Below are 26,086 nucleotides of genomic sequence, written 5' to 3'. Positions count from 1 at the left end.
TTGACGGTTCTCCTACAAACTTCAATTTCAACAATCAATGATGAAATGAAACATGAGATTTTGTTGTTCATGTGACTGTTGATCACCAATACAATATCTCAACACTGTTTGATGACCAAGAAATATTTGTCATTTTGAGCATGTTGCCCAAGGAATATGAAAACATACCCACAGCTACAGCGGCATTAGATACCAGACATCGGCAGATAACCTTGCCATACCAAATATGTATCCTGCAAGTTCCTTCAATACGTGAAATAAATGACTGCAAAGTGTAAGGATAATTCTGAGACTACCATTGAATTGCCTGTATGTGTTTTAAATATATGTGCACTCCATGATGCAGATGCTGATCTGGAAAATATTCTAAAGATGAGGCAGTTTGAAGAACAAACCACAGAGAAGAATACACATTGTTACTCAGCGTGGCATCTCATTTACCTCTTTACAAGTGCAGGATAAATACTGTAGGGTAGTGACGGCATTGCCAGCCCTTTTTGCAATAAACCTTTCCAGGAGACAAATAGGTGAGCTACATCTGTGTGACACCCAGAAATTAGTTTAATTAGCGTTTTCCACACATGTCCTACCAAGACTAGCCATTATATAAGATGGCCCAGATTCTTGTGTAAAGGTTCAATGCAAAAGTCAGAGTATTCCACTGTGATAATTACAGATTCTGTCTGTCTGACCTGCAGGGCAGCAAATGTGTCTGCTCTGGTGCCTTTGTGTATGTCCGCAAGTGTTGATGTGCATGCGAGTCCATTTCTAGGTCTATAAGTCAGAGAGAAGAATATAAAGAAACAGGGTCTCAATAGGATAAATGTGTGTGTATTTCAGTGGATTTGTGAGTAAAGGTGATCTGGTGGCAGTTATTTTTCATTAAAGGGTTTGTGACACTAGGAAGCGCTCCTAGCGTGCAGATTGTAGTCCCTGTCACTCTCTGGAAGGCCTGTTTTCTCACCCTGCACTCTGTCATAGAAAAGTCCCTGATTAATCTTTTATTCCATTATTATGCCATTTATGATGTTATTCTTTCCATTCCAGTTGTCAGTCGTGTTACATACAATTAGTCAGCCCTCAAAATGTGTCCATAGAAAACCTCGGTAAGCCTTTCCAAATCCTTTTCTTTGGGCTGGTGGGCATTCTGCCACTTTTGGCACTCTTAGGTAAACCAGCTAAATGACTGTGCTAAGCTGGGAAATGCCATTTATTTCCCATTTAAGAGAGGTGTCAGCTCAGTCTTGATTTGTGTTCCGAGGCAGAATCAGTTTATTGGACAAGCTGTGACCTATGACTTTTAAGGGCCAAGTAAAGTTTTATTTTTGACCTTTTCGAGGAACCCAAAATTAATCATTCTGATTACATGCCACTTTTGCGACAAATCATACGGTGTCCCTGTGTATATGTAGGATATAGTTTAGTTAGTCTCACATAAAATCTCAGTACAGGGCTGTTAAAGAAGACTGCCCTCCAACCAGATGACTTGGGTTTATATAGCCCATGTCAGCAAACACCCACCTTGGTGCTAATACTCAGCAGTGCACTCAACACTGGCTGCACTTCAGAGATTACAGAACAGAAACGTTTCCTTGGAGCATCAATAAAGTAAAAGATTTACCATTTTTCGGCAATTAAAAATGAGACATTTTACTTTTATGGAGCCAAAATAATTCCAGGTTGGACAGCAACACAGACAGAACAAGTCTGCACACTTTTATTTGAAACACTTTAGACCCACTTATACCATGCTAGTGCTAATTGCAGTAAAAGGGACATTTTGCAGTCTTGAACTGAACGTTGTTGCTGAAATAGTTCAAAGCATCTTGCATTTCCAGTATAGCTTGAGGCTACGAGCACTATGGGAAACAAGACCAGAGGGACTGGAGGGAGCCGAAGAGAATTCTAAACAGCCTGAAGTGTTTGAGCTAGTTAGCACGACAGCTTACTCACACCTCCATGCGAATGGACTTTATGGACATGAACGCTGAACTGCACCACTTGGAGTAATTGACTGCCCAAATAGCTGCAGCTAAGAGTCACGAAAAAGCATAAGTTAATTAAAAGACTAGATTTGGTCTGTGCTTGTTTAAACTGGAGGTTGCTCAACAGTTTCTAGGCAAACTGGGGTGATTTGTAGTTTCACTCCGGGACCAGATTCAATAACAAAAGTACTGCTGTGCTTGTCTGTGAGGGGCCACAGCAGAGGACACAGTGGCCCCTGAGGAATGTTGGGTCTAAGCCCAAGGCAGAAATAAGTAAGAGATACATACAGTATGAAAAACACATGAATAAATCATTTTAGGTAATACAAAATTCATTATCATTATAATTCTTTTCAATTAACCAAATAAACAATTTTTTTTTTTAACCAAAATGCCCATTATTAAAGGCAGGATGACCCACAATTATTCAAAAGTTAGTGAATATTATTAGTCATTTTATAAAAAAACATGACAGAAAGTTAAAATGATTGGCAAAGACAATAATGTATTCCACATTGAAGACTGTTGTAATAAGGGAAGTATCTTTGTCACATAAGAGATGGGCAACTTAATTGTCAGATTATTTTGCACGTCAAATGAAATGACTATAAACATATCAATCTAATTATATGAACTAATTTTGTTGAAAATAAATCTGATCTCTGTGAATGGAACCATGAAAATACAGGGTGAAATTAAACTATATTTCATAAGTAATTCATGAGTCTAATTAGAGCAAGTTAACACAGTATAGAGTCATTTACGTTATTCGAGTCTGGCACAGAATATAATGAAATCATGCGTAACCCTGCCAATAAGCTGTCATTGCAGGAACAGTTACGGAGAACAAGCAATAATCAGAATCACACAAGAGGAAGCTGACTAACAGGAAAGGGTAAAGAGAGGTGTGATGGGAAAAAAGAAAAGGAATGTCCCACTTGAGCTTTTGTTATTGCCATTTTCTAAGTGACACTTTGTGTGTATTGGTGTTTCATGCTGATTTAAAGCCCCTGTTATGAGGCGCATATGTAAAGGGCTGCAGGCCACCAGACGTCAAGCCTCCAGGGTCACCACCTGCCCCCCCCACACCTCTCTTCAACACACTCACTTATTTTCTTCTTCAACCCCTGTCAACCCCCTCTGTCTCTGATCAGCTCTGTCCTTCCGTTACCAGCCTGGAGCACCATTTTAAACTCTTAGCCTAATCTATCTCACTCTCTTCCCCCATTTTCTATTTCCCTCTATTCTCCAGGAGTCAGGGCTTCCGAGAAGCTCCAAGAACATGACATCACAACCATAAAGTTCGTAAAGAGTCTTTTGTCTATTTTAGAACATTTGAAGGTCATTGTTTGCTTATTCTCAACACTGCTGTGATCGATTTTATTTCAGTCGGGTTGTTCCCATGAGAAATATTGTTCCTAACCCTTTCAGTATGTATTTTTATGTCACATCTGAATAGAATCAGTGAAACAAAAAACTGAAAACAACTGGTTGCCAGATATCTTCTGATGTTTTCCTTTGTTAAAAATATTGATTAAATAATTCTTCCGATGGGTTAAATAGTATTATGGCAGCAGCAATTGACTGTTGCCTTGTGGTGATAATATAATGGCTACATCTGCAGATAATAGACCTCCAGCTCACTGATGGACCCCCTTTAAACTTCTCCACTCCATTTTTCTTTAACTGCTCAATCTTTTTCCTCGTCTCTCCTCTAGCCTGAGGGTCAACAGCTCAGGGGCTCTCTCTGCTCTCCATGTGTGAGATTTACTCACACAGGCTCTGTGTATCATTCAAGAAAACACAACAGGGGTTTGTGGCTATCTGTGCATCTCATTAGTGAATCCCCCTCTTTCAAGCTTCCAGATGCAATTCTAACCTCTAGTGATGACTACATGAATTACTGCTGAACACCTTAGTAGATAACTCTCGCCGTAAGTCTTACAGATACTAAAACTCTGGTAGAGATCCAGACTCATGCTATAAATGACACTTCTGTATATGCTTAGTTTGTATTTTTTGGCTTTAACATGTTCTTAGTAACTGCTCAACCACTAGCTTATAATGGTTGTTTAATGTGTTGCGTAATAACACAACCTTTTTAGTGGAATGTAATAACATTGTCAATTTCTCCATACAAATAAAATCACCTGATGTGTTCCACTTCAGCTTCTGCAATGCCTGCAATGTTAATGTTAAGCTATGTTGTCAACTATATCGAAATATTCCTTTCAATCCACCAAAATAAACATAAAACAACGTGATTAAAACATTTTAAGTTTATTCCCATTTGAATGTGTTACTGTTGTTAATATTATTTGGTTCATAGCAGCATACTTTACAATATAAAGAGGTTTGGTTTTACACACTGTAGTACAGAGAGAACCAAACCGGTGATTGTTACCCTTTTACAAATGTAAATCAACTATTGAACCTCATAAAATAATCTTCATTATAGGGCCAGTACCATCACATATAGTACACATTTTTCAAAATCAAAACACATTGTTGTTTTCCCCTGGAATTTTTCACCACAGATTCCCCACGGTAACCCCAAGACGACTGACAACAGATGAATCTCCTTTAGTGTCTGCATCAGGACTGCACCTGTTTTCTAGTGTCAAAACAAAAACATCAAAACCTTGTTTGAGAATGATTGAATGAAAACTGACTCTCTGTATTGGGAATTCCACCGTTTTTCTTCTTACTCACATATTTGTACAATCATGCTCTCTCATTATAGCCACTAAAAGCATCTTAAAATAAACTTACAAGCTAAAAATGTAATTAAATATCTTATCATTTAATTGTCACAGAACAAGGTAGTAAGGCCCAAATGAAGGTTTGTTTGCTTAGCATAATTGCTACAATTCAGATCTAATACATTACCCTCTCACAGCCCTCCATCTCAAATAACTTAGATTCCAACTAAGCGCAAAGCTAACACAAAGTAAAAAATATCCTTGTGACCATCCAACCATCAGCCCCGTGGATCGCTGCCATGGCCGCCTACTGAGCTGCTGAGCTGCTGAGCCCCGGGCTGTCATCTGTCCAGGCAGGCCTTGACCTCATGGAGAGCTGGAGCCTCGGATCAATAATAGACACCAATGTCCTCGTCCGGGGCCCCAGGCTGAGAGAGCACGTCTTCTTCAAAGTCAAACTATAGGAAAGTATGGGGTCATGAGTTTGTGTGTGCAATAATGAGCCTTTAAATCTAATAATTTGAGCATAATTGTTGTCAGATAATATACAGTGTGTAGGGAGAGATTGAGATTTCAGGTTACATGTTAATAAAGAAAACATGTTGGTAGCCACTGTTAGTGTAAGTCCCTTTACATACTGTATGCACCATCTGATTTCGTATCGCAAGACTTAGAAAAGGTGGCTTTATGTTAATGAATGTATATTCCTATCTACTTGAATTAAAAACATCAACCAAGAGTTCTAGTATGTGTTTAAATATAGTTTTGTGTGCCATGCAACTAATGCAATAAGCACATTTGATCTTGCATTTACACTAGTAAGAAAAGTATTAATTCAATTCAGGAAACATTCAAGAAAGCTGATTTTAAGAAGTCTGCATTGGACAATCTGTTTTTGCGATAAACCAGCATTTTATGAGTCTGCAGCCTCAACTGGATCCATGAGGTCATGAAGTACGTAATTGAAAGTCTTGGTTTTTCTGAGGATAGCTCTTGGTTTCCTTCTGAACTCTTTATCCCTGTCTTCAATTTTTTTTAATTAACCTTGACGGGGACGAGCAGACTTATTTTTAGTACGAATAAGTAGCTCCTCTGTAAAAACACTTTTGTACCTTGAATGGTCTCCCTCCACTAATTTATATCCCTCTCAGATTTTCTGACTAAAGTTAGAACAAAAACAAAATGTACTGTAACTAGAAAAATTACAAGTCAAGTTCAGATAATGGAACAACTAATATATTTTTAATAGAATGCAACCATTTCTTCAGAACTTGAGAGAAAGAGTTTATTCACACATCAAAGCCAAATTAAATTATGTATCAACAATCTGGTCTACTTAGTTGTTTACTTCCTGAACTCATGACTCAGCACTCCATTGGTTGACCTAGATAGCGCCGAACCCCAGAGAAACACAGATAGAGAGCACTGATGACCAGCGGATCTTTTTAAAGTCTCAGTGGGAGAGGACGGCTGACAGGCATAGAAAGCCAGACTGCAATTTTACTTATTGTAGGTTGTATAAGTAATGAGTAAGTAGAGGCCATTTGCTCATTGATTGATTGATCAATTGATTGTAACAGTTATTATTTTAAGTGGTTTGTCATGGCATAATTCAAAAACATGCAGTAATAATAAGCTCAGGACTAATACATGGGGCGATGTTATACCAGGAGAGTACCAAATGCCCAAGTAATTCCTTTTATTCCCTTTCCTTTCTCCCTGTCTCCCTTCATTCTTTAATTCAGGCGTTCACCTTCCTCAAAGTGCCATTGATATTACATTATGTCTTCATTGTTCTTTCCTTCCAGTCAGACAGACACTGATTCATTTATTATGGCGCATTACATTCCAGTACAGTGATGAATATTGTAATGAAGAGATTTAGGATAGGGCTAATGCTTTTCACAGCCTATCAGAGCTACAGGGAATCAGTGCAGCAGGGGAACTGCTTCAACACAATGAGATCGCCTGCAGTGACAAGGGTTATATCTTGGTGGAGTCATCTGCTGAAAATCATGCGAGAGGAATTTGCTGATGAATCAAGTGGCAACTTTGAAAGATATTTGGGAGGTTCACTTATCGACTTTCAAGCTTGGGGGATAAACAGTCATTCAAAATTCATTTTTAGAATCTATTATTCATATTATCGGCTGATGTGAGAAGTCAGTGGTGACCCTATTCTCACGGCCGCTGCTGATGTCTAGCCCTTGTGCCCCATGTGTGAACAAAACTGAGATTGAAACTTAAAGTGGATGATGAAAACGTATATCCAAACAAACCATGCAGAAGGCCACTGACTTTTCACACACACACACACACACACACACACACACACACACACACACACACACACACACACACACACACACACACACACACACACACACACACACACACACACACACACACACACAGTCTTTTCTGTAGTAAGATATGTGCAGCAGAAGAAGAGACCAGGAGCTAGGTGCATTACAAGGGGGCACACAAACGCAGGCCCTTAAGAGACAACAGCTGAGGAGCATCAGTCTATTTTTGCTCACCCTGCCTTCATTTAAGTCCCCTCAGAAGGAGGTGTGATCAGTTTGGGGTGCCTGAGAATCTGAGATAAGATAAAAGAGGAGACAATCCCTTATTTAGTTGACCTCACACACATGTATCAAGACAAATGCCAAGGCGCTATTGTCCCACTTTCCCTGAATGAAGTCCAATTGGCAGAACATTGAGATATACTCCCTGACAACACACACACTTGGTCCTTGGCCCAAACCTTGTAAATAGAAAAAGAAACATGTGCTTGGGTCGATGTTTCAAACAAAAACATGTATGAACACTTAGCCATGTAACACTTTAGATACCATTTGGACAAACAGGAGTCTTGTGTCATGTTTGTGATTTTGAAGAGTTTTAAAAATCTGAGGCCATGAGGCTGAATCTGATGGGGGTTTCTTTTTAGATAAAACATCTTCAGAAGGGCTGTTTCTAATTCAGGTATATGAAATAAAATTAATTCAAATTAGGGAAAATTGATTAAGTTGTTTGCAAAATAGATGGAGATAGTTTGAGCAGAGAAGTTACAATGTGGTGTGCAACAGTTGAGACAGAAGACATCCAGTGAGTCTGTGGCTACAGAGTACAGATTTGAGGAGTGCAGCCTGCAGCAGTAACTTGTTACCTCTGTGTCTCCAGAAAGCCCCTCCTCGGACAAACCCCTCAGCCTGAGCGTCACTCAAAGTTCACTTCGGTACAGTCCCTTTTCCTCCGCTCAAATACACACTCACACATCCCCTGTCATCCACACAAACGCTCACGCGCACACTCACACAGCGCCAGATGCGTTTGCATATAGCCCGCCTGCCACTTCCAGTGTTACTTCTCTAAAGACGCGCAAGACCTGTTGGATTTAACTAAAAATCATTTTGTTGTTGTGCGGAGTTGACAAAAGTGTAACTAATTTTTTTTCTCGCACTCCTCAGTTACATCTTATGTGACAACTTATTTTGGGACCTCCACCCCAGTTCAACAATCGCGGAGTTTATTGGTGAATAAACTGATTAATTGCCTTTCAAAATTCCGAGCCGTGCTGTTGGATTAAATCAGTGTTTGATGGGCAAAATGAATACCTCCGTGAAATAACTCCACAGGATTTCAAGGTATGCTCCGCACATCCACGACTTTGCATTACAGTAATGAATTAATGTCGGATGCTTCTTGCTAGCGTGCGTGATTTACTTTACTTTCAGCTTCAAATTTAAAAAGCCTCTGGCAGCTATTGCTCTACAGTTGGTTTGATACATTTGAATGGGAAGAGCATTTGTGCGCTTGTGTGAGATTAAATAGGAGAGAGAAACAGGATAGCTTCTGTGAGGTCTAAACTGACTTGTTATCTTTTTCTTACTATATTTCTCAATCCTACTCTTTTTGTTTTGCTTAATGTATGTCACTCAATTAACCTACTGGGCATGCATAACGCCCGAAGGTCTGTTTTGTTAAGTGCAATGTGTCAGTGTGGCTTTAGTGTGGATTTTAGGATATAAGTGTCATGTGTTGTAAGGATTGCAAATCCCCTTGAGTAAAATGTGTGCTTTTTGGGATGTATGAATGAACATTCCAGTGTGTGTGTGTGTGTGTGTGTGTGTGTGTGTGTGTGTGTGTGTGTGTGTGTGGTGTGTGTGTGTGTGTGTGTGTGTGTGTGTGTGTGTGTGTGTGTGTGTGTGTGTGTGTGTGTGTGTGTGTGTGTGTGTGTGTGTGTGTGTGTGTGTGTGTGTGTGTGTGTGTGTGTGTGTGTGAGAGAGAGAGAGAGAGAGAGAGAGAGAGAGGCTGTCATCTGGATTTTGACACATGTCACTGTGATGCACTTTGCTACCCTCCATCAGTCTTGATTTCCTTTTTTCTCGTTGGCAGTGATAATCCCAGTGTGGCTTCTCCTCTCTGGGACTGAAGATGTATCGGTGTGTGTGTGTGTCGGTTCCCCTGCTGACTCTACTGGTACTGACACTAGTGGTGCCCATGGGCCAGGCCTGCCCCAGGAGCTGTAACTGCTACCAGGCCAATGAAGTCCACTGTACCTTTCGTTCCCTGCTCAGCATACCTTCTGGCCTCCCTATACACACACACCGCATAAACTTTGGGTAAGGGAATGCAAGTGAGCAAGTAGGAGTGCTCTTATTTACCATCAAACACACCCATAGAGTTTGGAATGTGTGAAACTGCAGCAAATGAACGAGCTCTAGAGATATACTATTTGTTGATGTGTTGACGTCTAAGGTTGATGATGCTGTTTCTGTGCCACAGATTCAACAGCATCAGCACAATACATGACAGTTCTTTGGCTGGGCTAAAGAAGGTGGAGCTCCTGATGCTCCACAGCAATGACCTCCACCATCTGCCAGATGAAGCATTCAGAGATTTGAAATCACTACAGGTAAATAGGAAGAAGAGCAGCATTGGACCCAACATTGACATTGTTTAAGGCTGAAAAGAGAGGGAAATCAATTCAAAAACAAACTAGCAGATTTTTGGATAGGATAATTGACTAAATTAAAGATAACAAACGTTTTAAAGAAATGGGATGTATTCTTCAGAGCCCTTTTCTTTATATTTTGTCAATTTTCTTTATGGAACTACAGCACCTGTATCTCATACAGGCAGCTAACAGCAACCAACATTATTGAGTGTCCTGAACTGTCCTTTTCCAAGAGAAACTATCCATGCTGGATTATAAAGTGTATGGATGCTAATGGGGAAAAGAAATCATTGTCTCAAATATTTAGCCTTTGACTCTTTGGATATGAAGTATTTTGCAGGACACAGATATGAGTATTAAACTTGGACCCAGTCTCACAGCCTAATCCTTAATCCCAGCCTCAAGCAGGGGTACCATACAAGGATCCTTCACTATTTCAAATGTATTTTGTTTCAGAAAACTCAGCTCTCACATTTCTTTAGTAGTTTATAGTCTGCATAACCTCTTTAAGTATGATACATGTATATACTTAAACTGTTTGACAGAACCCATTTCAGTTGTTAACAACATAAGTAATGCAGAGATTATCAACTATACAGCATTTGTCAAAGAGTTTTGTACACTTTAGAGAAGAATCTATATTAATAAATATGCTTAAATCTAGCAGTCAAACTGATGGCAACAAATTATTATAAAATGATTAATTTTACATTTAATCTGTGAAACCATTATGGAAATTAATACAATAGTTAACATGATTCTGTTCAAATTTGTCAGCACATATTTCTAATTTCTGTACAACGAATGCATAATTTATTTGCTATCATTCTTTTTGCTGCTCAGTGACAGGAAACACACTGGACATTTTAGCAGGAACCTAAGGGCAGAGTTAGCAGTCCGTGGGGAAGTCAAATTACTCAACAAGCAATTGTTCCCTTCATCTCCCTGTCAGATGCTGATATATTTGGCATTGTGTGATAATAAGATCCATATTTCCATGTGCTGACATCTTCACGTGCTAGATCTGTCAGTAGCTGGAACTCTGCCAGCTAAGTAGCCTTCCTGCAGAGCGGATTTATCACAAGCTTCACAGAAACACAATTCCACAACATGGTTTTCATGGTGTGTGTCTGTAAAGGTTGGTGGGTTTTTTGCACATGACTAGAATAATAATAGTTCCCCAGAGTCTTGAGCTTACAGGATACATTTCCTATTTGAAACGTTGAAGGCCCCCAGTGCTAGAGTATGCTTTAAGTCTTTTCTGCTTTGAATCGATAAACTTGCAGCATTTGGTGTGCTACTGGAAGTATTCCCCCATATTTCTAAAAACAACACAGTTTGCATTTATTTTTGCTTACAAAGAGTTTTTCACGGACTCCTTCATCCTCATTCCAATTCCGCTTGCATAATTTGTCATAAATTCAATTTACAAGCATGTGGTGTCCAGTGACAGACTTATGATCAGTGCATAGACTTGGTTTCTTCATCAGCCTTGATGCCCCATTTTTGATTGCTCTTCTAATCCTTCATTGCTTCCGTTCACTCAATTTCCTCTCCCTCCCCCCGCAGATACTAAAGCTGAGTTATAACAAGCTTAGAGAGATCTCTTCATCTCTAACCTTCTCTGGCCTGACCTCCCTGCTGCGCCTGTACTTGGATCACAACCGCCTCCAGCACATCCACCCCCGGGCACTGCTCCAGCTGCCGAGCCTCAGGCTGCTGCGCCTGCAAGGGAACAGGCTGCATCAACTGCACCCTCGCACTCTGTGCACTCTGTCCCTCCTGAATACATATTACTTCTCTACACTCAGGTGAGCTTGAGCACTTATAGCACATCATGTTATAGTCATTTTTTGGCATGTTACAACATGATAACACTTTTAACAACACAACACATAAAAGCAAAAGAAGAGTGCTCTCTGTTCTCTGGTAAGTTTGTTATTGCCACATTATTTACAATACTTCCATGACCTACTACATAAACTGATCTGTGTGTTCTTGACTATCACAATTCTAAAAAAACATTTGCACTATGATGACTTGTGACAAAGTATTAGCTAAATGTAGTTAAAATGGTGTGATCAGTGAGATTTAGTGATACATGATTGACGAGTCAAAAGAAAAACTCATCCGATGAAAAAGCAACTCTTGCTGGTCATTTTTACCTAGACAAATACACTTCTAAAACTGTGCCTAATCCTGCTCCTTAATGATCTAATTGTATTACTATGCAGACGAATAACCAGGATCTGACCACGAGGATGATGATCGAAAGGATAACAATTATTAGTTATTTTCCCCTAACCTTTCATCTCTCACTGCCCACTCACACTCTTTCATCCCTTCCTCCATGATTTGGACTCAACCTTGTTGTCCACCATCCCCCTCCACTTAATGTTTTATTTTGTTTTTGTTTTCCCCATCTGTAGACACCTAGACTTGTCCAACAACAGTCTAACAACTCTGCCCAGAGACACATTAGCAACAGCACCTCTGCTAGAGACTCTTGTGCTGCAGGCTAACCCTTGGAGTTGTGACTGTAGGATGAACTGGTTTCTCACTTGGAGTCTGGCACATCCAGGTGATTGTCACATTTGATATGTTTTCAACTGTCATTGTCATGCGCATGTGATTTGTGTTGGTCATTTGTTAAGCCTCTGAGCCAGTTTAACTCAGTCAAGGAGTACAAATGTGATGGTTATTGCAAAATGCATACAGCTAGAATGACGAGGTAACTAGGTAAGGTAGTAACAAGGTGAATGGATTGAGAGAAAAACATTATACAGCTGTAATGTACTGTAGCATATCAAATCAAGCCAGTTGATAGAATAATGCGATAAATGTATTTTCCTACACATATGGTTTTGTTTAGTCTATTCCTCTGACATCCCTCCACCTGCTTTATGTTACATCCCCTTCTCCTATTTCCTCAATTTTCTGTATCTCTTCCAGTGTTCCTTGTGGCTGTTATTGAGACGTGAATGAGAGCTGGACCATGAAATGTGGCTCATTGATATGCCAGACTTAACCTGCTATGACTAATCTATGATGACAGCATTGATGTGTGAAGGCAGCTGAAATATAGGCTAATTATTGTGTCATAATGAAGTGATGCATTTTCCTGATGTATGAGTGGATGAAGTAACCATGCAGAATTATTAAGACATATAAAGGTTAATATATTCTTAAGAAGAGCTGGCATGACTAAAGTATGACAGTGCTAATATGTTCAGATAGCTGAGTTGTGCACTGATATGTTTGTTTAGTTGCTATGCTTTTATACACAGTTGATAGAGATGCCAAGGCTGTCTTTTATGACACAATTTTCTCTGCCTCTCTTTCAATTAGGCTTAATGAAATGTCCCGGCGGCCCTCAGTGTCCAATCTGTGCCTCGCCCGATTCCCTTCAAGGTCAAGGCTTGCTTGAGCAGACTGACCCCTTGTGCAGCTCACCTGTTATCGCCTCCCCAGGAAGAGACACACCTTTGGAGACCGAACATAGTGAAATCCAAACCAGTGAATCCTTTAGAGAACCTTTAGGCACTGCCTCTCTGGGTCTCTCTGATCAACAAGGGAACAGGGTGGATCTGGTTTGCAACTTCACTCACTCTGATTCCCAGGATATTGCTCCACCTCCAGATCTTTCTCTTTCCTCCTCTTCCCCTCTCCCCCTCGCTCTCTCGCTCTCCCTGGAATGCCCCGTGGAGAGACAGAGCTATGAGAAACTTTGGAGGATCCTAGCATACTACAGTGAGACTGCGGTTCGTCTGGAGAGGCACATCATGCTGAGTAAAGTCCCAGCATTTGCTTACCGCTACAGGCAGGCACCAGAGACAGAAGGATATTATCACACTGGAGTCCAATCTTCCGTTGAAGCCAGACCACAATGGTTACTACAGCCAGCCATCAGCATTCAGCTAAACAGAGCACAGTCTAACAGACATAAAGTTCAACTTATCTACTCAACAAGAGTTTCTGCTCATCCTGACCCTGCTTCTCATCCCTCAGCATCCTCCCCTTCCTCACCCCCATGGGTGCTGATTTCAACTAATCAGACTGCTACCGAACTTGCAACAGTAGTAGGTAGTAAGGTGGAGCTATCATGCCCTCTTTTAAGTTCTGGTAACCCCAAAGTACAGTGGGTTCAACCGGATGGATCCAAGCTCATCTCCCCCTCAAGCAGCTTAGATGGTAGGCTCCAGGCTTCAACCTCTGGTTTACTTATTCATAAAGTGCAGCTCTCAGATGCAGGGATCTATTACTGCATAGCACGGGCAGGCAAGGATGTAGACGTTCTCCCCCTGCGCCTGGCCGTTGAGGATTCCTCTTTTCCCAATTCAGGAGAGCAAGTGGGACCTCCTGTCACAGCGACTGTTGGTAAACCTATCAGTCTATCCTGCAAGGCTTTTGGTTCACCAGTGCCTCATATAAATTGGGTGTTACCAGATGGAAACTTAGTACGGCAGGGATTAGCTGTATCAGGTGGGCTCATTTTACAATCAAATGGGAGTCTCTCTCTGCCTAACCCTTCTCTGAGGGATGCTGGTCATTACCGCTGCATTGCAGTCAACCAGTATGGTAGTGATTTTCTGTCGATTCAGCTTGAGTTAAATCCAAGACATCCCCCTCCACTTAGGACATCATTTCCCACAGGACCACAGTCAGCTGCTGGCCGGTCAACCAAGATACGAGCTCCATTACAAGAAGAAGAAGGGTCTGGCGATGTGGCGGAAGAAGGAGAGAGAATTCTTGCTGGCAGGAAGCGTCCAAGACCTCTTCAACCTTTCCCAAACAGACGTCTTCCAATTGGAAAACCCGTAAGACGTGGACCTATGAGAGAAGGCGCCCTGAGGAGAGGAGGAACGCTTACGTCATCCACTGACCAGAGAAGAACCCGCTTTAAGAACAGACATAGGGTTACCACAAACAAACAAAGGATAGACCCTAAAAAATGGGCTGATCTCTTGGCTAAGATTCGACAAAAGACTGTTGCCACTAATGAAAGCGGGCCTGTCGATGAAGCAAAGCCCACAGCTGAAGATGTGGAAGGAGGCCAAGATGGAGACACAGGTAGAAATGAAGGACTTGAGGATACAGAGAGAGATAGATCTGAAGGAGCAGGAGAGGAAGCAGAAACGGAAGGGTCATCTCTTGATGAGACTGATCTACAAGAGGAAGGCCTTCAGCAAATTTACCCTGTCAACAAAGAAATGCTAACAGACACAGAGACAAATACAGACACTGAAACAGGCACAGAGATAAAGACAGACACAGACACAGAGATAAAGACAGACACTGACACAGACATAGAGATAAAGACAGACACATACACAGAGATAAAGACAGACACAGACACAGAGATAAAGACAGACACTGACACAGACACAGAGATAAAGACAGACACTGACACAGACACAGAGATAAAAACAGACACTGACACAGACACAGAGATAAAGACAGACACATACACAGAGATAAAGACAGACATTGACACAGAGATAAAGACAGACACAGACACAGAGATAAAGATAAAGACTGACACTGACACAGAGATAAAGACAGACACTGACACAGACACAGAGATAAAGACAGACACTGACACAGACATAGAGATAAAGACAGACACTGACACAGACATAGAGATAAAGACAGATACTGACACAGACATAGAGATAAAGACAGACACAGAGATAAAGACAGACACTGACACAGACACAGAGATAAAGACAGACACTGACACAGACACAGAGATAAAGACAGACACAGACACAGAGATAAAGACAGACATTGACACAGAGATAAAGACAGACACAGACACAGAGATAAAGATAAAGACTGACACTGACACAGAGATAAAGACAGACACTGACACAGACATAGAGATAAAGACAGACACAGACACAGAGATAAAGACAGACACTGACACAGACACAGAGATAAAGACAGACACTGACACAGACACAGAGATAAAGACAGACACAGACACAGAGATAAAGACAGACATTGACACAGAGATAAAGACAGACACAGACACAGAGATAAAGATAAAGACTGACACTGACACAGAGATAAAGACAGACACTGACACAGACATAGAGATAAAGACAGACACAGACACAGAGATAAAGACAGACACTGACACAGACACAGAGATAAAGACAGACACTGACACAGAGATAAAGACAGACATTGACACAGAGATAAAGACATACACAGAGATAAAGATAAAGACTGACACAGACACAGAGATAAAGACAGACACTGACACAGACACAGAGATAAAGACAGACACAGACACAGAGATAAAGACAGACATTGACACAGAGATAAAGACATACACAGAGATAAAGATAAAGACTGACACAGACACAGAGATAAAGACAGACACTGACACAGACACAGAGATAAAGACAGACATTGACACAGACAGAGAGATAAAGACCGCAACAGAATCAACAGAAACACAGACAAATATAGAGAACGAGACAGAGAGCGAGACAGAGAAAGCAACTCCACAGACAGAGTCAGTGACAAACACAGAGACACAGAAAGAAGCAGTCACATTGAAGCCAATTTCAGCAGCAAATGAAATTGTCCCAGAACCAGGTGACGGGGATGAGCCAGAAGCAAACACCAACCCATCTAGAACCAAGCCTCAAAACCCCCAGGAGGGACTCTTCCCTAATTTGGTACTCAATTCCCGGCCTCAAAGCCCTTGGAACTCTCGCAGGAGGATCGGACAGCGAAGACGAATCATCAACAGGCCCAGGGGGCATCCTTTGACCCCACGCCGACCTATCCCTGAACATACAAACCCGAGGTCACAAACTGAGACACCTGTCACTACAACAGATCAAATGAATATGTTGATGCTGGTGTCAACATCTACATCTCCAGTCATGCTGTTGACACGGAGTGACCATATTGAGACCACTTCAAATGATGTGGTACTGAATTCTCAGTCTTCCACTATTTCTAATACTGTTGGTATCTCGACTTCTGCCACCCCCTCAGTGACTCCCTCTTCTTCCTCTATCACCTCATTATCCCCCTCTCACACGAAGATACATATAGACATGGTGACTCACCCAGCCAACATCCCAGACACTACAAAATCCACTCTCTTCAACACACTAACACCAGCACCCACTCACTCGGATGCTACGGTCGTGCAGACACATTCGCCTAACACACACGCCAAGACTTATACACATGGTATACAGACTGTCACAAAAACACACACATCTTTAGGCAAACATGTTGATGAACCTTCAAGTGATCCCAATGTTGGACTCGAGAGGAATTTTTCAAGTGAACCATATGTGTCCCACTCCTCCATCTCTCTCTCGACAACTCCTTCCTCCATTGTTTCCTCCACAGTCCCCAGTACAGCTACAACTACTACTGCAAAACTCCACACTACTCCTTTTACCTTTCTCAAAATAATACATACTAATTCTGCTGAAAGTGTTACAAGTATATCTTCCACTACAGCTAATGAGTACACACGTCCCATAGGAACAACACATATTGCTTTGACTATAAGTCCCAAATTGTTTACTACAACTACCAGTATTATCCCTACATCTAGCACTACCAGAAGTACTACAACTGCTTTTACCTCTACTACTTCTTCCACAACACCTGACATTACATCAACTTTTCCAACTACCACTACTACTATTAGCCCTTCTTCTACTACTATAACTACTACTACTGCTACTAGTACTACAATCTCATTCAAGACTATCCCCGCAACCCCTCATCCTACTACCACTGCTACAACTACTACTCCTACTAGTACTAGAATTGTCACCTCAGTGAAACCTCCTTCAACAACTACAACGGCAGCTACACCCAGTAAATCTTCAACTACAACCACTACAATGATCACAACAAGTACAACGCAATCACCCAGAGAGAGGCCTAATTCTGGGGGTTCAAACCAGAATCGACCCTCTATTGACTGGAGGAACCCTGGAACTAATTCTATTCCAGATTCAGGCAGCAGCCGGCCTCAATGGCCCCCCTCCCCTTCACTCCCGGCTGCCCCTGGGGTGAGTTCAAATTGAGTCAACAGTAATGCTATTTTGGGAATTCTTTATACCCAAAATATGTTGCAAGAACACACATTACCCCACGAGTAAGAGCTAAACTTGGGCCACAATTAGTTTTTTATTTGTTAATGTCTGTCATTTCCTCCTATTTCCCTTCTCTTTGCTTTCAGTAATTTATACAATTAGTCATCTCTGTAAGTGCATTCTTAAATGCAGTCTGCATTTGATATATATATAGAGAGCTATTTCTCTTTGTTGTCAGCTAAGTGGAACTTAAATTAACATTTATTTTCTAAGTGAGTGCTAGCCCAGAAAATAATAACACACATAAGCATGTATACACACACTCTCTCTCATACACACACACACACACACACACACACACACACACAACACACACACACACACACACACACACACACACACACACACACACACACACACACACACACACACACACACACACACACACACACACACACACACACACACACACACACACACACACACGCGCGCGCGCGCACGCTACACCGACTGTGCAAGCCTTTGGGCAAAAGCTTAGCAGAAAAGCACAATAGATCTGAAAATAGTCTAATCTGTATCCACATGACGTGCTATAAAACCTAAGGGATGTTTAGGACAATTCTTTAATTTCATGGATTTTCCGGAGCTCTGCTAGAGTCCACGCAAGACCTAAAGAAGTGATGAAAAACACATGTTCCATAATCAACAACATTATGTGTCTTAAGAAGGGATTTAAGATAATCAATTGTTAATTAATTTCCAGAGCTCTTTTGGCAGGCTTCAGCAGACAAAACCACTGGGTTCACCATCAATGGTTCCTAATCTGGTATTACAGTACTGCTATATTGAATTGTTTAACCTTAAAGGCTCTTCAATGTTTAATACAAGGAATTACAAACTTTTGAACATTTTAAATTCACATAATCATATTACTTTTTAATTACATTAAAATAATTTAATACATAATTAAAACATATGTAATGGCCTTTATTCTTACCCACACTTATGTTTTGATTTGTCTATCATTTTGGTTAGTTTTGTACATTAAAGATGTTGTACAGATGGCCAAATTATCTGTTGACTACATTGTGTTGATTATGTAGATTTGCTAATTTTCCTATTAGACAATTATCATTTTATCTATTGCTTTTCTGAAGGTGTTGTTCACAACTCCAAGGCCAACACAATGCTGCAGCTTTGCAATTCAAGGGATTTTCATTAGTGGTGCTATGCTCTCAGATGTCTTAAAGTTAAAAAGATATTATTATCATGATTTTCTTTGTTGTCTACTTAAATCTATAAAATGTTTACATAGGTCCCAGTTGTGAGATCCAGACCGAGGATTGCAGACCCTCACATCAGGACAGTGTCGGTCCCAGCAGAGAGCACTGCCAGGCTGGCTTGTGAAGCTCAAGGCGAGCCAAAGCCCTCCATCACATGGACCAAAGTCTCCACAGGTACACACTGAGCAGACAATATGCACACATTTATTTCAGTATACAGAAATATGTAAATATTAAAAACAATTCCCTTGTAGATATGAAAGTACAAATCAGGGTTCAGTTTTATTTCCACAGATTACTCAGTAAATCCATTCTCTTAAACCCTCAGGCATATATTTTTATGCTGGGAATTGAAACATAGAAGTGTTATTTTCTTATCAGAACTACACACTGTTCCTTTAAAGCAGAAATAAGTAAAGGTTTGTATTTACCTCTTGACGTCATCGATTCGAAAGGAAAAACCAACTAAGCTTTAGTATGTACTTTAACTTAATGAATATGAACACATTTGGCACTGATGAAGTAACCCATTAACACCCAGCATTACGCACTGGCATGTACACAATAGGCTTTTCTCTCGCTTGCCATGTGGGAAAGACATATTGCAAGAAAGTAATGGAACATTTGTGCACTGCATCACTGGGCTTACATCATGCTGTGCCACAAAGTATTTCCCTGATCCTCCTTTCCTCTGTCTCATTCTAACTTTCTTTCCCAAATCTGTCTGTCTGTCTATCTGTCTGTCTGTCTGTCTGTCTGTCTGTCTGTCTGTCTGTCTGTCTGTCTGTCTGTCTGCCTGCCTGTCTGTCTCTCTGTCTTTCTCTCTCAGGAGCAGTGATGTCAATTCTCTCCAAGGCAGAGCGTTTTGAGGTCCTGCCAAATGGCACTCTAGTTATCCAGAATATTGAGCTGCAGGACAGAGGCACATACATCTGCAGTGCACAGAGCTTTCTGGGTCGCGACAGGTGAGGCTGCTCATACCAGTTAAGAATATTAATGTAGCATTTTGCATTTAGTTATAATGTCCATGGTACAAAAATATGTTCTGTATTAATTACACAGACCAAAGGCAAACAGCTGTTTAGGATTATGCATGCTGTGTTGGTGTATTTTTAAGCAGCCTAAAGTCATTTCGAAATCTCAGTATATAAAATCTGTTTATAAAAGGTTTGTTCTAATCCAATTCCAATATAATTGTGTTACTTGAAAAAATATGTTTGTCAATCCCATGTCTCTTTCAGGATTCCTGTTTAAATTGTGAATACATGAATTTGGGGAGTTTCCTAAACATGTCCTATGTTCAGTTTTATTTACTATTTGCATCCTATACTCTTTCGTGATAGATTGCTAGCCAACCTGGAGGTGTGGACACGCCCCCCTCGAATGCAGCTGGCCAGCTACAGAGAAGTTACCATTCATCAGGGTGGAGAGGTGCACTTGCAGTGCCAGGCGGATGGTGTTCCCAGCCCTCTGCTCTCCTGGGTTTTGCCTGATCGCTCTGTCCTGACCTCCAGCGCTGCCTCCACCAGTCGGATTATTATGGACACGAATGGTACCCTCCATATACCAGTAACTTTAACCGGTGACAGAGGCGTGTACCGCTGTGTGGCTTCCAACTCAGCAGGAGCAGCCAGTGCCTCAGCGCGTGTACATGTGTCCTCCTTGCCCCCTGTTATACAGCAAGCCAAAGAGGAACACCTGCTTTTGTCTCCTGGGAGGCCTGTTTATGCTCACTGCTCTGCCAGGGGAGCCCCGACACCAACTCTGCGCTGGCGAATTCCAGATGGGACTATAGTCCGCCAATCCCAGTTTCTTCATGGCAACCTTTTCGTCTTACCCAATGGGACACTGCATATTCGAGGAGTTCGGCCTAAGGACTCAGGGAATTACGAGTGCATAGCAAGCAATGCTGTTGGAGCCGATAAGAGAACAGTTAGGTTAGAAATTGAAGGGTCAGCAGAAGGAGAAAGAAGCCAGAGTGAAGCAAGACATGAGGGAGCGAAAGCTGTTGAAAAAACATCTTCTTCACTAAATAAAGACATAACTTTATCTATCCCTAGCCACCCTTCAAATCCATTCAACTCAGCTAGACTCCCCGCTTCATCGCCCCATGATAGATCACGGACCTTGCCGCTCAACACCAGTTCTTCTCGCTCATCTTTTTACCCTCGCCCACCCACTGCCACTAACTTACTTCCTAAAATCAATAAAACAGTCACTGCCTACCCCACACACTTGAGCAACATCAACAAAACAAAGCTCTCCCCTCTCTCCCCATCCTCCACAATGCCTACAAATAACACCAAAGTCTTGCCTGGCATTGTAAATAACACAAAAGTTATTTCTCCTCCCCCCTCGAAAAAATATACAGCCTCAGCTGCTTTGCATCCCTCGCCTGTCTCACCCTTCAGTAAAGCCCTTATTGTCTCTACATCACCCTCCAGCTCCACTGTCCACTATGGGTTATTCTTGCAGCTCCACTGCTCTGTAACTGGAAACCCAGCACCTATCATCATTTGGAGGACCCCTATTAGGAAACTGGTGGACATGCATTACAGGTAAAGTGGATGTGGGTTTATGAGACGGTTGTTTAATTATATCTCGTAGTAATTCTGTCAGTATTGTGTCTCATTCTATACCTGTTGGTGATTATTTTGTATGTTCGTCCACATTCGATTTTCAGTTTTGACCATCGTTTGAAGGTGCACCCTAATGGAACTCTGTCAATCCAAGCATTAACAGAGAAGGACGCTGGTGACTACCTCTGTATCGCGCGAAACAAGGTCTCAGATGATTATCGCCGCCTGCGTGTCTCTGTTGTTACTAAGCCTGCCAAGATCGAGCCCAAGCAACCACTCAATCAGATGGTGTCTTTTGGCACACCACTGAAGGTAAGTTCAATGAAAACAATTCATAAATCACAAATGCATCAAAAGGAAAAGAAAGACCTGTCAGGTCATAGCCTGTTATGCATCATCAACAGCGGCCTTCAGGGGATTATATTTGACACACGAATATTCAACAGTTCAATGAAATACAATGTCAAGCGGGTTGAAATGCAAGAAACAGGACAATTTATTTGGGAATTTGTTGCCCTCCTTTTTTATTTCATTTAAAAATTAATGAGATTTGAACGTTTTCTTTTTAAAGCAGCTTCATTTGTCTTGCTTAGCAGTGTTTTCTTAAATTAGTTCTATTTTTGGGATTATAAAAACAGCCCTAAAAGCTGAATCTAGAGCAGTATGCATCTTTCCTTTTAACAAAGAGGAGACATTGTTATTTCCTAACAGCTCTCAGCAGTTTGGCACTCATCCAAACAAAAGTTAATTTAAGTTAAAGTTGATAGAACTTGTAATGATAATAATGATCCTGTTCCATGCAGGTGGACTGCCAGGCATCCGGACTGCCTGACCCATCTGTCCGTTGGAGCCTACCAGATGGAACCATGGTGAACAGCGTGTTGCAGGGGGAGGACAGAGGAGGGAGAACACGGAGGCTAACTGTGTTTGACAATGGGACGTTACTTGTACCAGCAGTAGGGATGGGAGAAGAGGGAGAGTACACGTGTTATGCTGAGAATCAAGGAGGCCAAGACACCATGAAGGTAAACATTTTTGTTTCTATTGCAAAGGATATTTGAGTTATCATTTATATTACATATTAAAATTGAGTTTATTGTTCTTACTCACAATAAACATATCATGAATACAAATACAAAATTAATTCAGTTGTAAACTAACTCAAATTCAATGTTTCAAGGTCAAAGTAAAAATCATGAGAACATCTCTACCAACCTTTACTGATGACAGAAGCCACCACGTGGTCAAAGTACGTGAAGGGGCAACAGCCACAATTCCCTGCCAGGCCACTGGAGTTCCTGCCCCGACGGTCACATGGTTTTCCCCGACCCGCCGTGTCATCCCAAAAAGTTTGGTCTCTGGGTTTTATTCCGAGAGGGTTGTGGTGGTTTCGGGTGGAACTTTAGAGGTGCGTCTGGCTCAAAAGATCGACACGGGAACCTATACCTGCCGAGCTAGCAACTCAGCCGGGGAGAGGAGCATGCTGGTGGGCCTGGAGGTGGAGGCTGCTAACCATGGACAGAGTGGCCGGGTGGGGGGAAGAGGTTGGAGTACTAGCTATCAGCCTGATAGTGGTCATGGCAGTAGATCAGGGGAAAGCACTAATAATGCAAGGATACTTCAAGATGGATTTACCAATGGAGACACAGGCCAGCTTGGCAGCAGTGACAGCAGAACAAATGCCTATAGTGCTAATGATGGTAGGACAAAAAACATTGCACCAAAGGATGGCACTAACATAGCGACCAGTGGCTTTTATCCTGCCCTTAGGAGTGATAGTCAAGATGGATTGAACAGACCTGTCAGTGGAATCACCACACAACTAGGAAGAAGTGTTATCAGTGTTGGAGTGAGTGGGGCTGGAAATATAGGCATTAAAGCGGATAACATTGGAACAAATCCAAATGGACCCGGCATTATGAGTAATAGTAATAGCCTGAGTAGCAGTCACAGCACAGTTAGATCAGATAACGTAGAAAGGAATCCTGGGACTAATACTAATGAAGTAAATACAGGAAAGGCTGGTAATGGCGCTTACACCGGTAGAGAACATGGCAGGATAAGTGTGTCTAATACAGGAGCTGGGACTGGCTCACTCAGTGGAAATGTGTTTAGCAGAATTAGCAGTAATGCTGTTATAGCTGCTGGTACTAAAAACTATAGTAACACTGTTGTGGGTGTGGTAACTACAGTCAAACAGCGAGCTGTGAAAGGCCAAACTCTGGTTTTGCCATGCCTCTCCCAAGGCTCCCCTCCCCCTCGTGTGGCCTGGCTTCTGCCTGGTAACGGTGTGTTGCCAGCTCCTTACTATGGCAGCAGACTCACTGTGCACAGAAACGGCTCTTTGGAGCTGCGAGGAGTACGTGCGAGCGATTCTGGGACCTTAGTTTGTGTGGTCAGAAGTGAGAGAGGACAGACGAGGATACAGGTGGAGCTGGAGGTCTCTGAGCCACAAGAGGAGGCCAGACTTTCACACAGGGGGCGGGCAGATGAAAGGCCTGTGATGGGACGTGTAGGTGTAATAGAGGCGCCACGCCCGGGAACCTCATTAGATTCAGCTAAATCCTTGAGCTCAAGGCCAATGTTGCCTGAGGCACTTCATCCAAAAATCCAAGTTACTCAAAAGCCTCTACACAGAGGCCAGTCTTTGCCTGCCACACCTCGTCCTGTTGTCCCTCCACTCCGTTCCTCGAGCCCTGTGTCAGAGCCAGCAGTGAGCACCAGAACAGCTCCCTTAGTGAGCATCGTTAATGGAGAGAACCTCCGCCTGCCTTGTCCTGCTCCTCAAACCCATGGATATACCCAGGGCTCTCTCTCATGGACCATGCCAAATGGAAAAGTACTGACCCGGGGTGAAAGTGATGACTCAGGCCGATACAAAGTCCAAGAAGATGGAATTCTGACAGTGCAACAGGCCTCCGTGTACGACCGCGGCACCTTCAGCTGCAGATCTACCAGTGGCGACTCAATTTCAGTCATCACGGTTCCCGTCATCGTCATCGCCTACCCGCCACGCATCACAACAGGCCCCTCCCCTGTGACCTACACACGACCCGGGGTGGCTGTGGAGCTGCCGTGTAGGACAATAGCGACACCCCGGGCGACCGTCACCTGGGAAACACCAGACCTGACACAGCTGAGGGTCATGGGTCAGGCTCGTATCTATGGCAACCGCTACCTTAGTCCTCAAGGTTCCTTGGTGATACAAAACCCGACAAGTAGGGATACGGGATTTTACAGATGCACCGCCAAAAATGTAATAGGAGTGGACACCAAGGCAACCTACCTACATGTTATATAACAGGGTGAAATAAACACACACACAAACAGACAATCAGCAGAACGACGGAGAGAGTCTACTGTACTGGTGGATGAACTCCTCTGCTTATAACATTTTATGTTTCCCACATGCCCAAAGGAACTGCAAGGCTTTATGCAGGAGATACTGTTGAATCTCCGAAAAGACAATACTAATATACATTATGGCTCATTTATGTATTTGTATGACTTTGATTTCAATACATTTTTGTTTGAAATATCAGGAGTTGAAGGATTCTTTGCTGATACAGCATCATACATCATACATCATACATCATACAGCACCTGTGGACTGTTTTCAGTGCCAAAGATGTGTCACATTTGAGTATTGCTGAAAGATAAGCAAGCTTTCCTTGGCCTGATTGCTTTGTTTCATTACTTTACACATTCGTCCACTAAAAGTGAACTACAATATAGCATACAGTATTTGTAATGACTGTATCACTAAGTATTGTAGCTAAAACACAGAATAAGGACAATAAAGACTTTTTCCTGTCCTTCACAAATGTCAAAAGGCACATTAATATTCGACGTGATGTCATATCAAATAATCATGTTTGATTTTGGTGTATATTTATAAAATATAAGATTTTTTTTATGACGCAAGTCAAATTTCAGACTTGATCTGACAAATAAAGTAATATCGTATCGTATCGTATATACTTGCGAAATGGGACGTCGTCAACACTATTTAAATTTCAACTTGATATTGACCTTTTAACTACATTTTCTAATTTATAACGTACATAAAAGGTTGTATTTGTTGTGGGCTATGTAGCGAACAGTAACTTAAATTGGCAGCCTTGTTTGTATTTTACTGCCTTACCGTTACATTGAATGTGTAGAAGACATGATGAGGGCTCAAGCGTTGTGATCCAACCAGTTTATTCATGATTTCTTGAACCTATTAACTCTCCTTGTTATATTATGGATTTTAAACCTTGCCAATATTATTCTACCACCATTGAGAACATCTCACATTCTCACAGCATTAATGGGGCAGAAAGAGATACAGTACAAAGCATTCATGCAAACACAATAGTCAGTTCTTTGGAGAGTTATCTTTGTGATTATTTTGATATTAAAGATTGTATAAATGCATGTGTGGTTTAAGATCCTTCCCTAAGCTTGAGCACAAAGACAGCAGCTCATAGTTATCATGTTTCCTCTTTCCT

At 41.7% G+C, this 26,086-nt stretch overlaps 1 protein-coding gene across 1 annotated transcript; it reads left to right on the top strand.

Annotated features, from left to right (window-relative positions):
• The first annotated feature begins 9,127 nt into the window (after window positions 1-9,127).
• LOC117467029 (matrix-remodeling-associated protein 5-like) lies at window positions 9,128-25,203 on the top strand. Its single transcript, XM_034110587.2, has 12 exons — window positions 9,128-9,315; window positions 9,479-9,608; window positions 11,220-11,461; window positions 12,080-12,231; window positions 12,999-14,900; window positions 16,047-17,707; window positions 19,047-19,188; window positions 19,844-19,979; window positions 20,358-21,572; window positions 21,698-21,905; window positions 22,397-22,618; window positions 22,774-25,203. The coding sequence occupies exons 1-12, from the start codon at window positions 9,128-9,130 to the stop codon at window positions 24,892-24,894; spliced, it is 8,319 nt and encodes a 2,772-aa protein (XP_033966478.1). The 3' UTR covers window positions 24,895-25,203.
• Window positions 25,204-26,086: the final 883 nt, after the last annotated feature.

The sequence above is a fragment of the Pseudochaenichthys georgianus genome, chromosome 21 (assembly GCF_902827115.2).
Source record: "Pseudochaenichthys georgianus chromosome 21, fPseGeo1.2, whole genome shotgun sequence".
Taxonomy (NCBI): Eukaryota; Metazoa; Chordata; class Actinopteri; order Perciformes; family Channichthyidae; genus Pseudochaenichthys; species Pseudochaenichthys georgianus.
The sequence above is the reverse complement of the archived record's forward strand: the minus strand, read 5'-3'. Positions and strand labels throughout refer to the sequence as shown.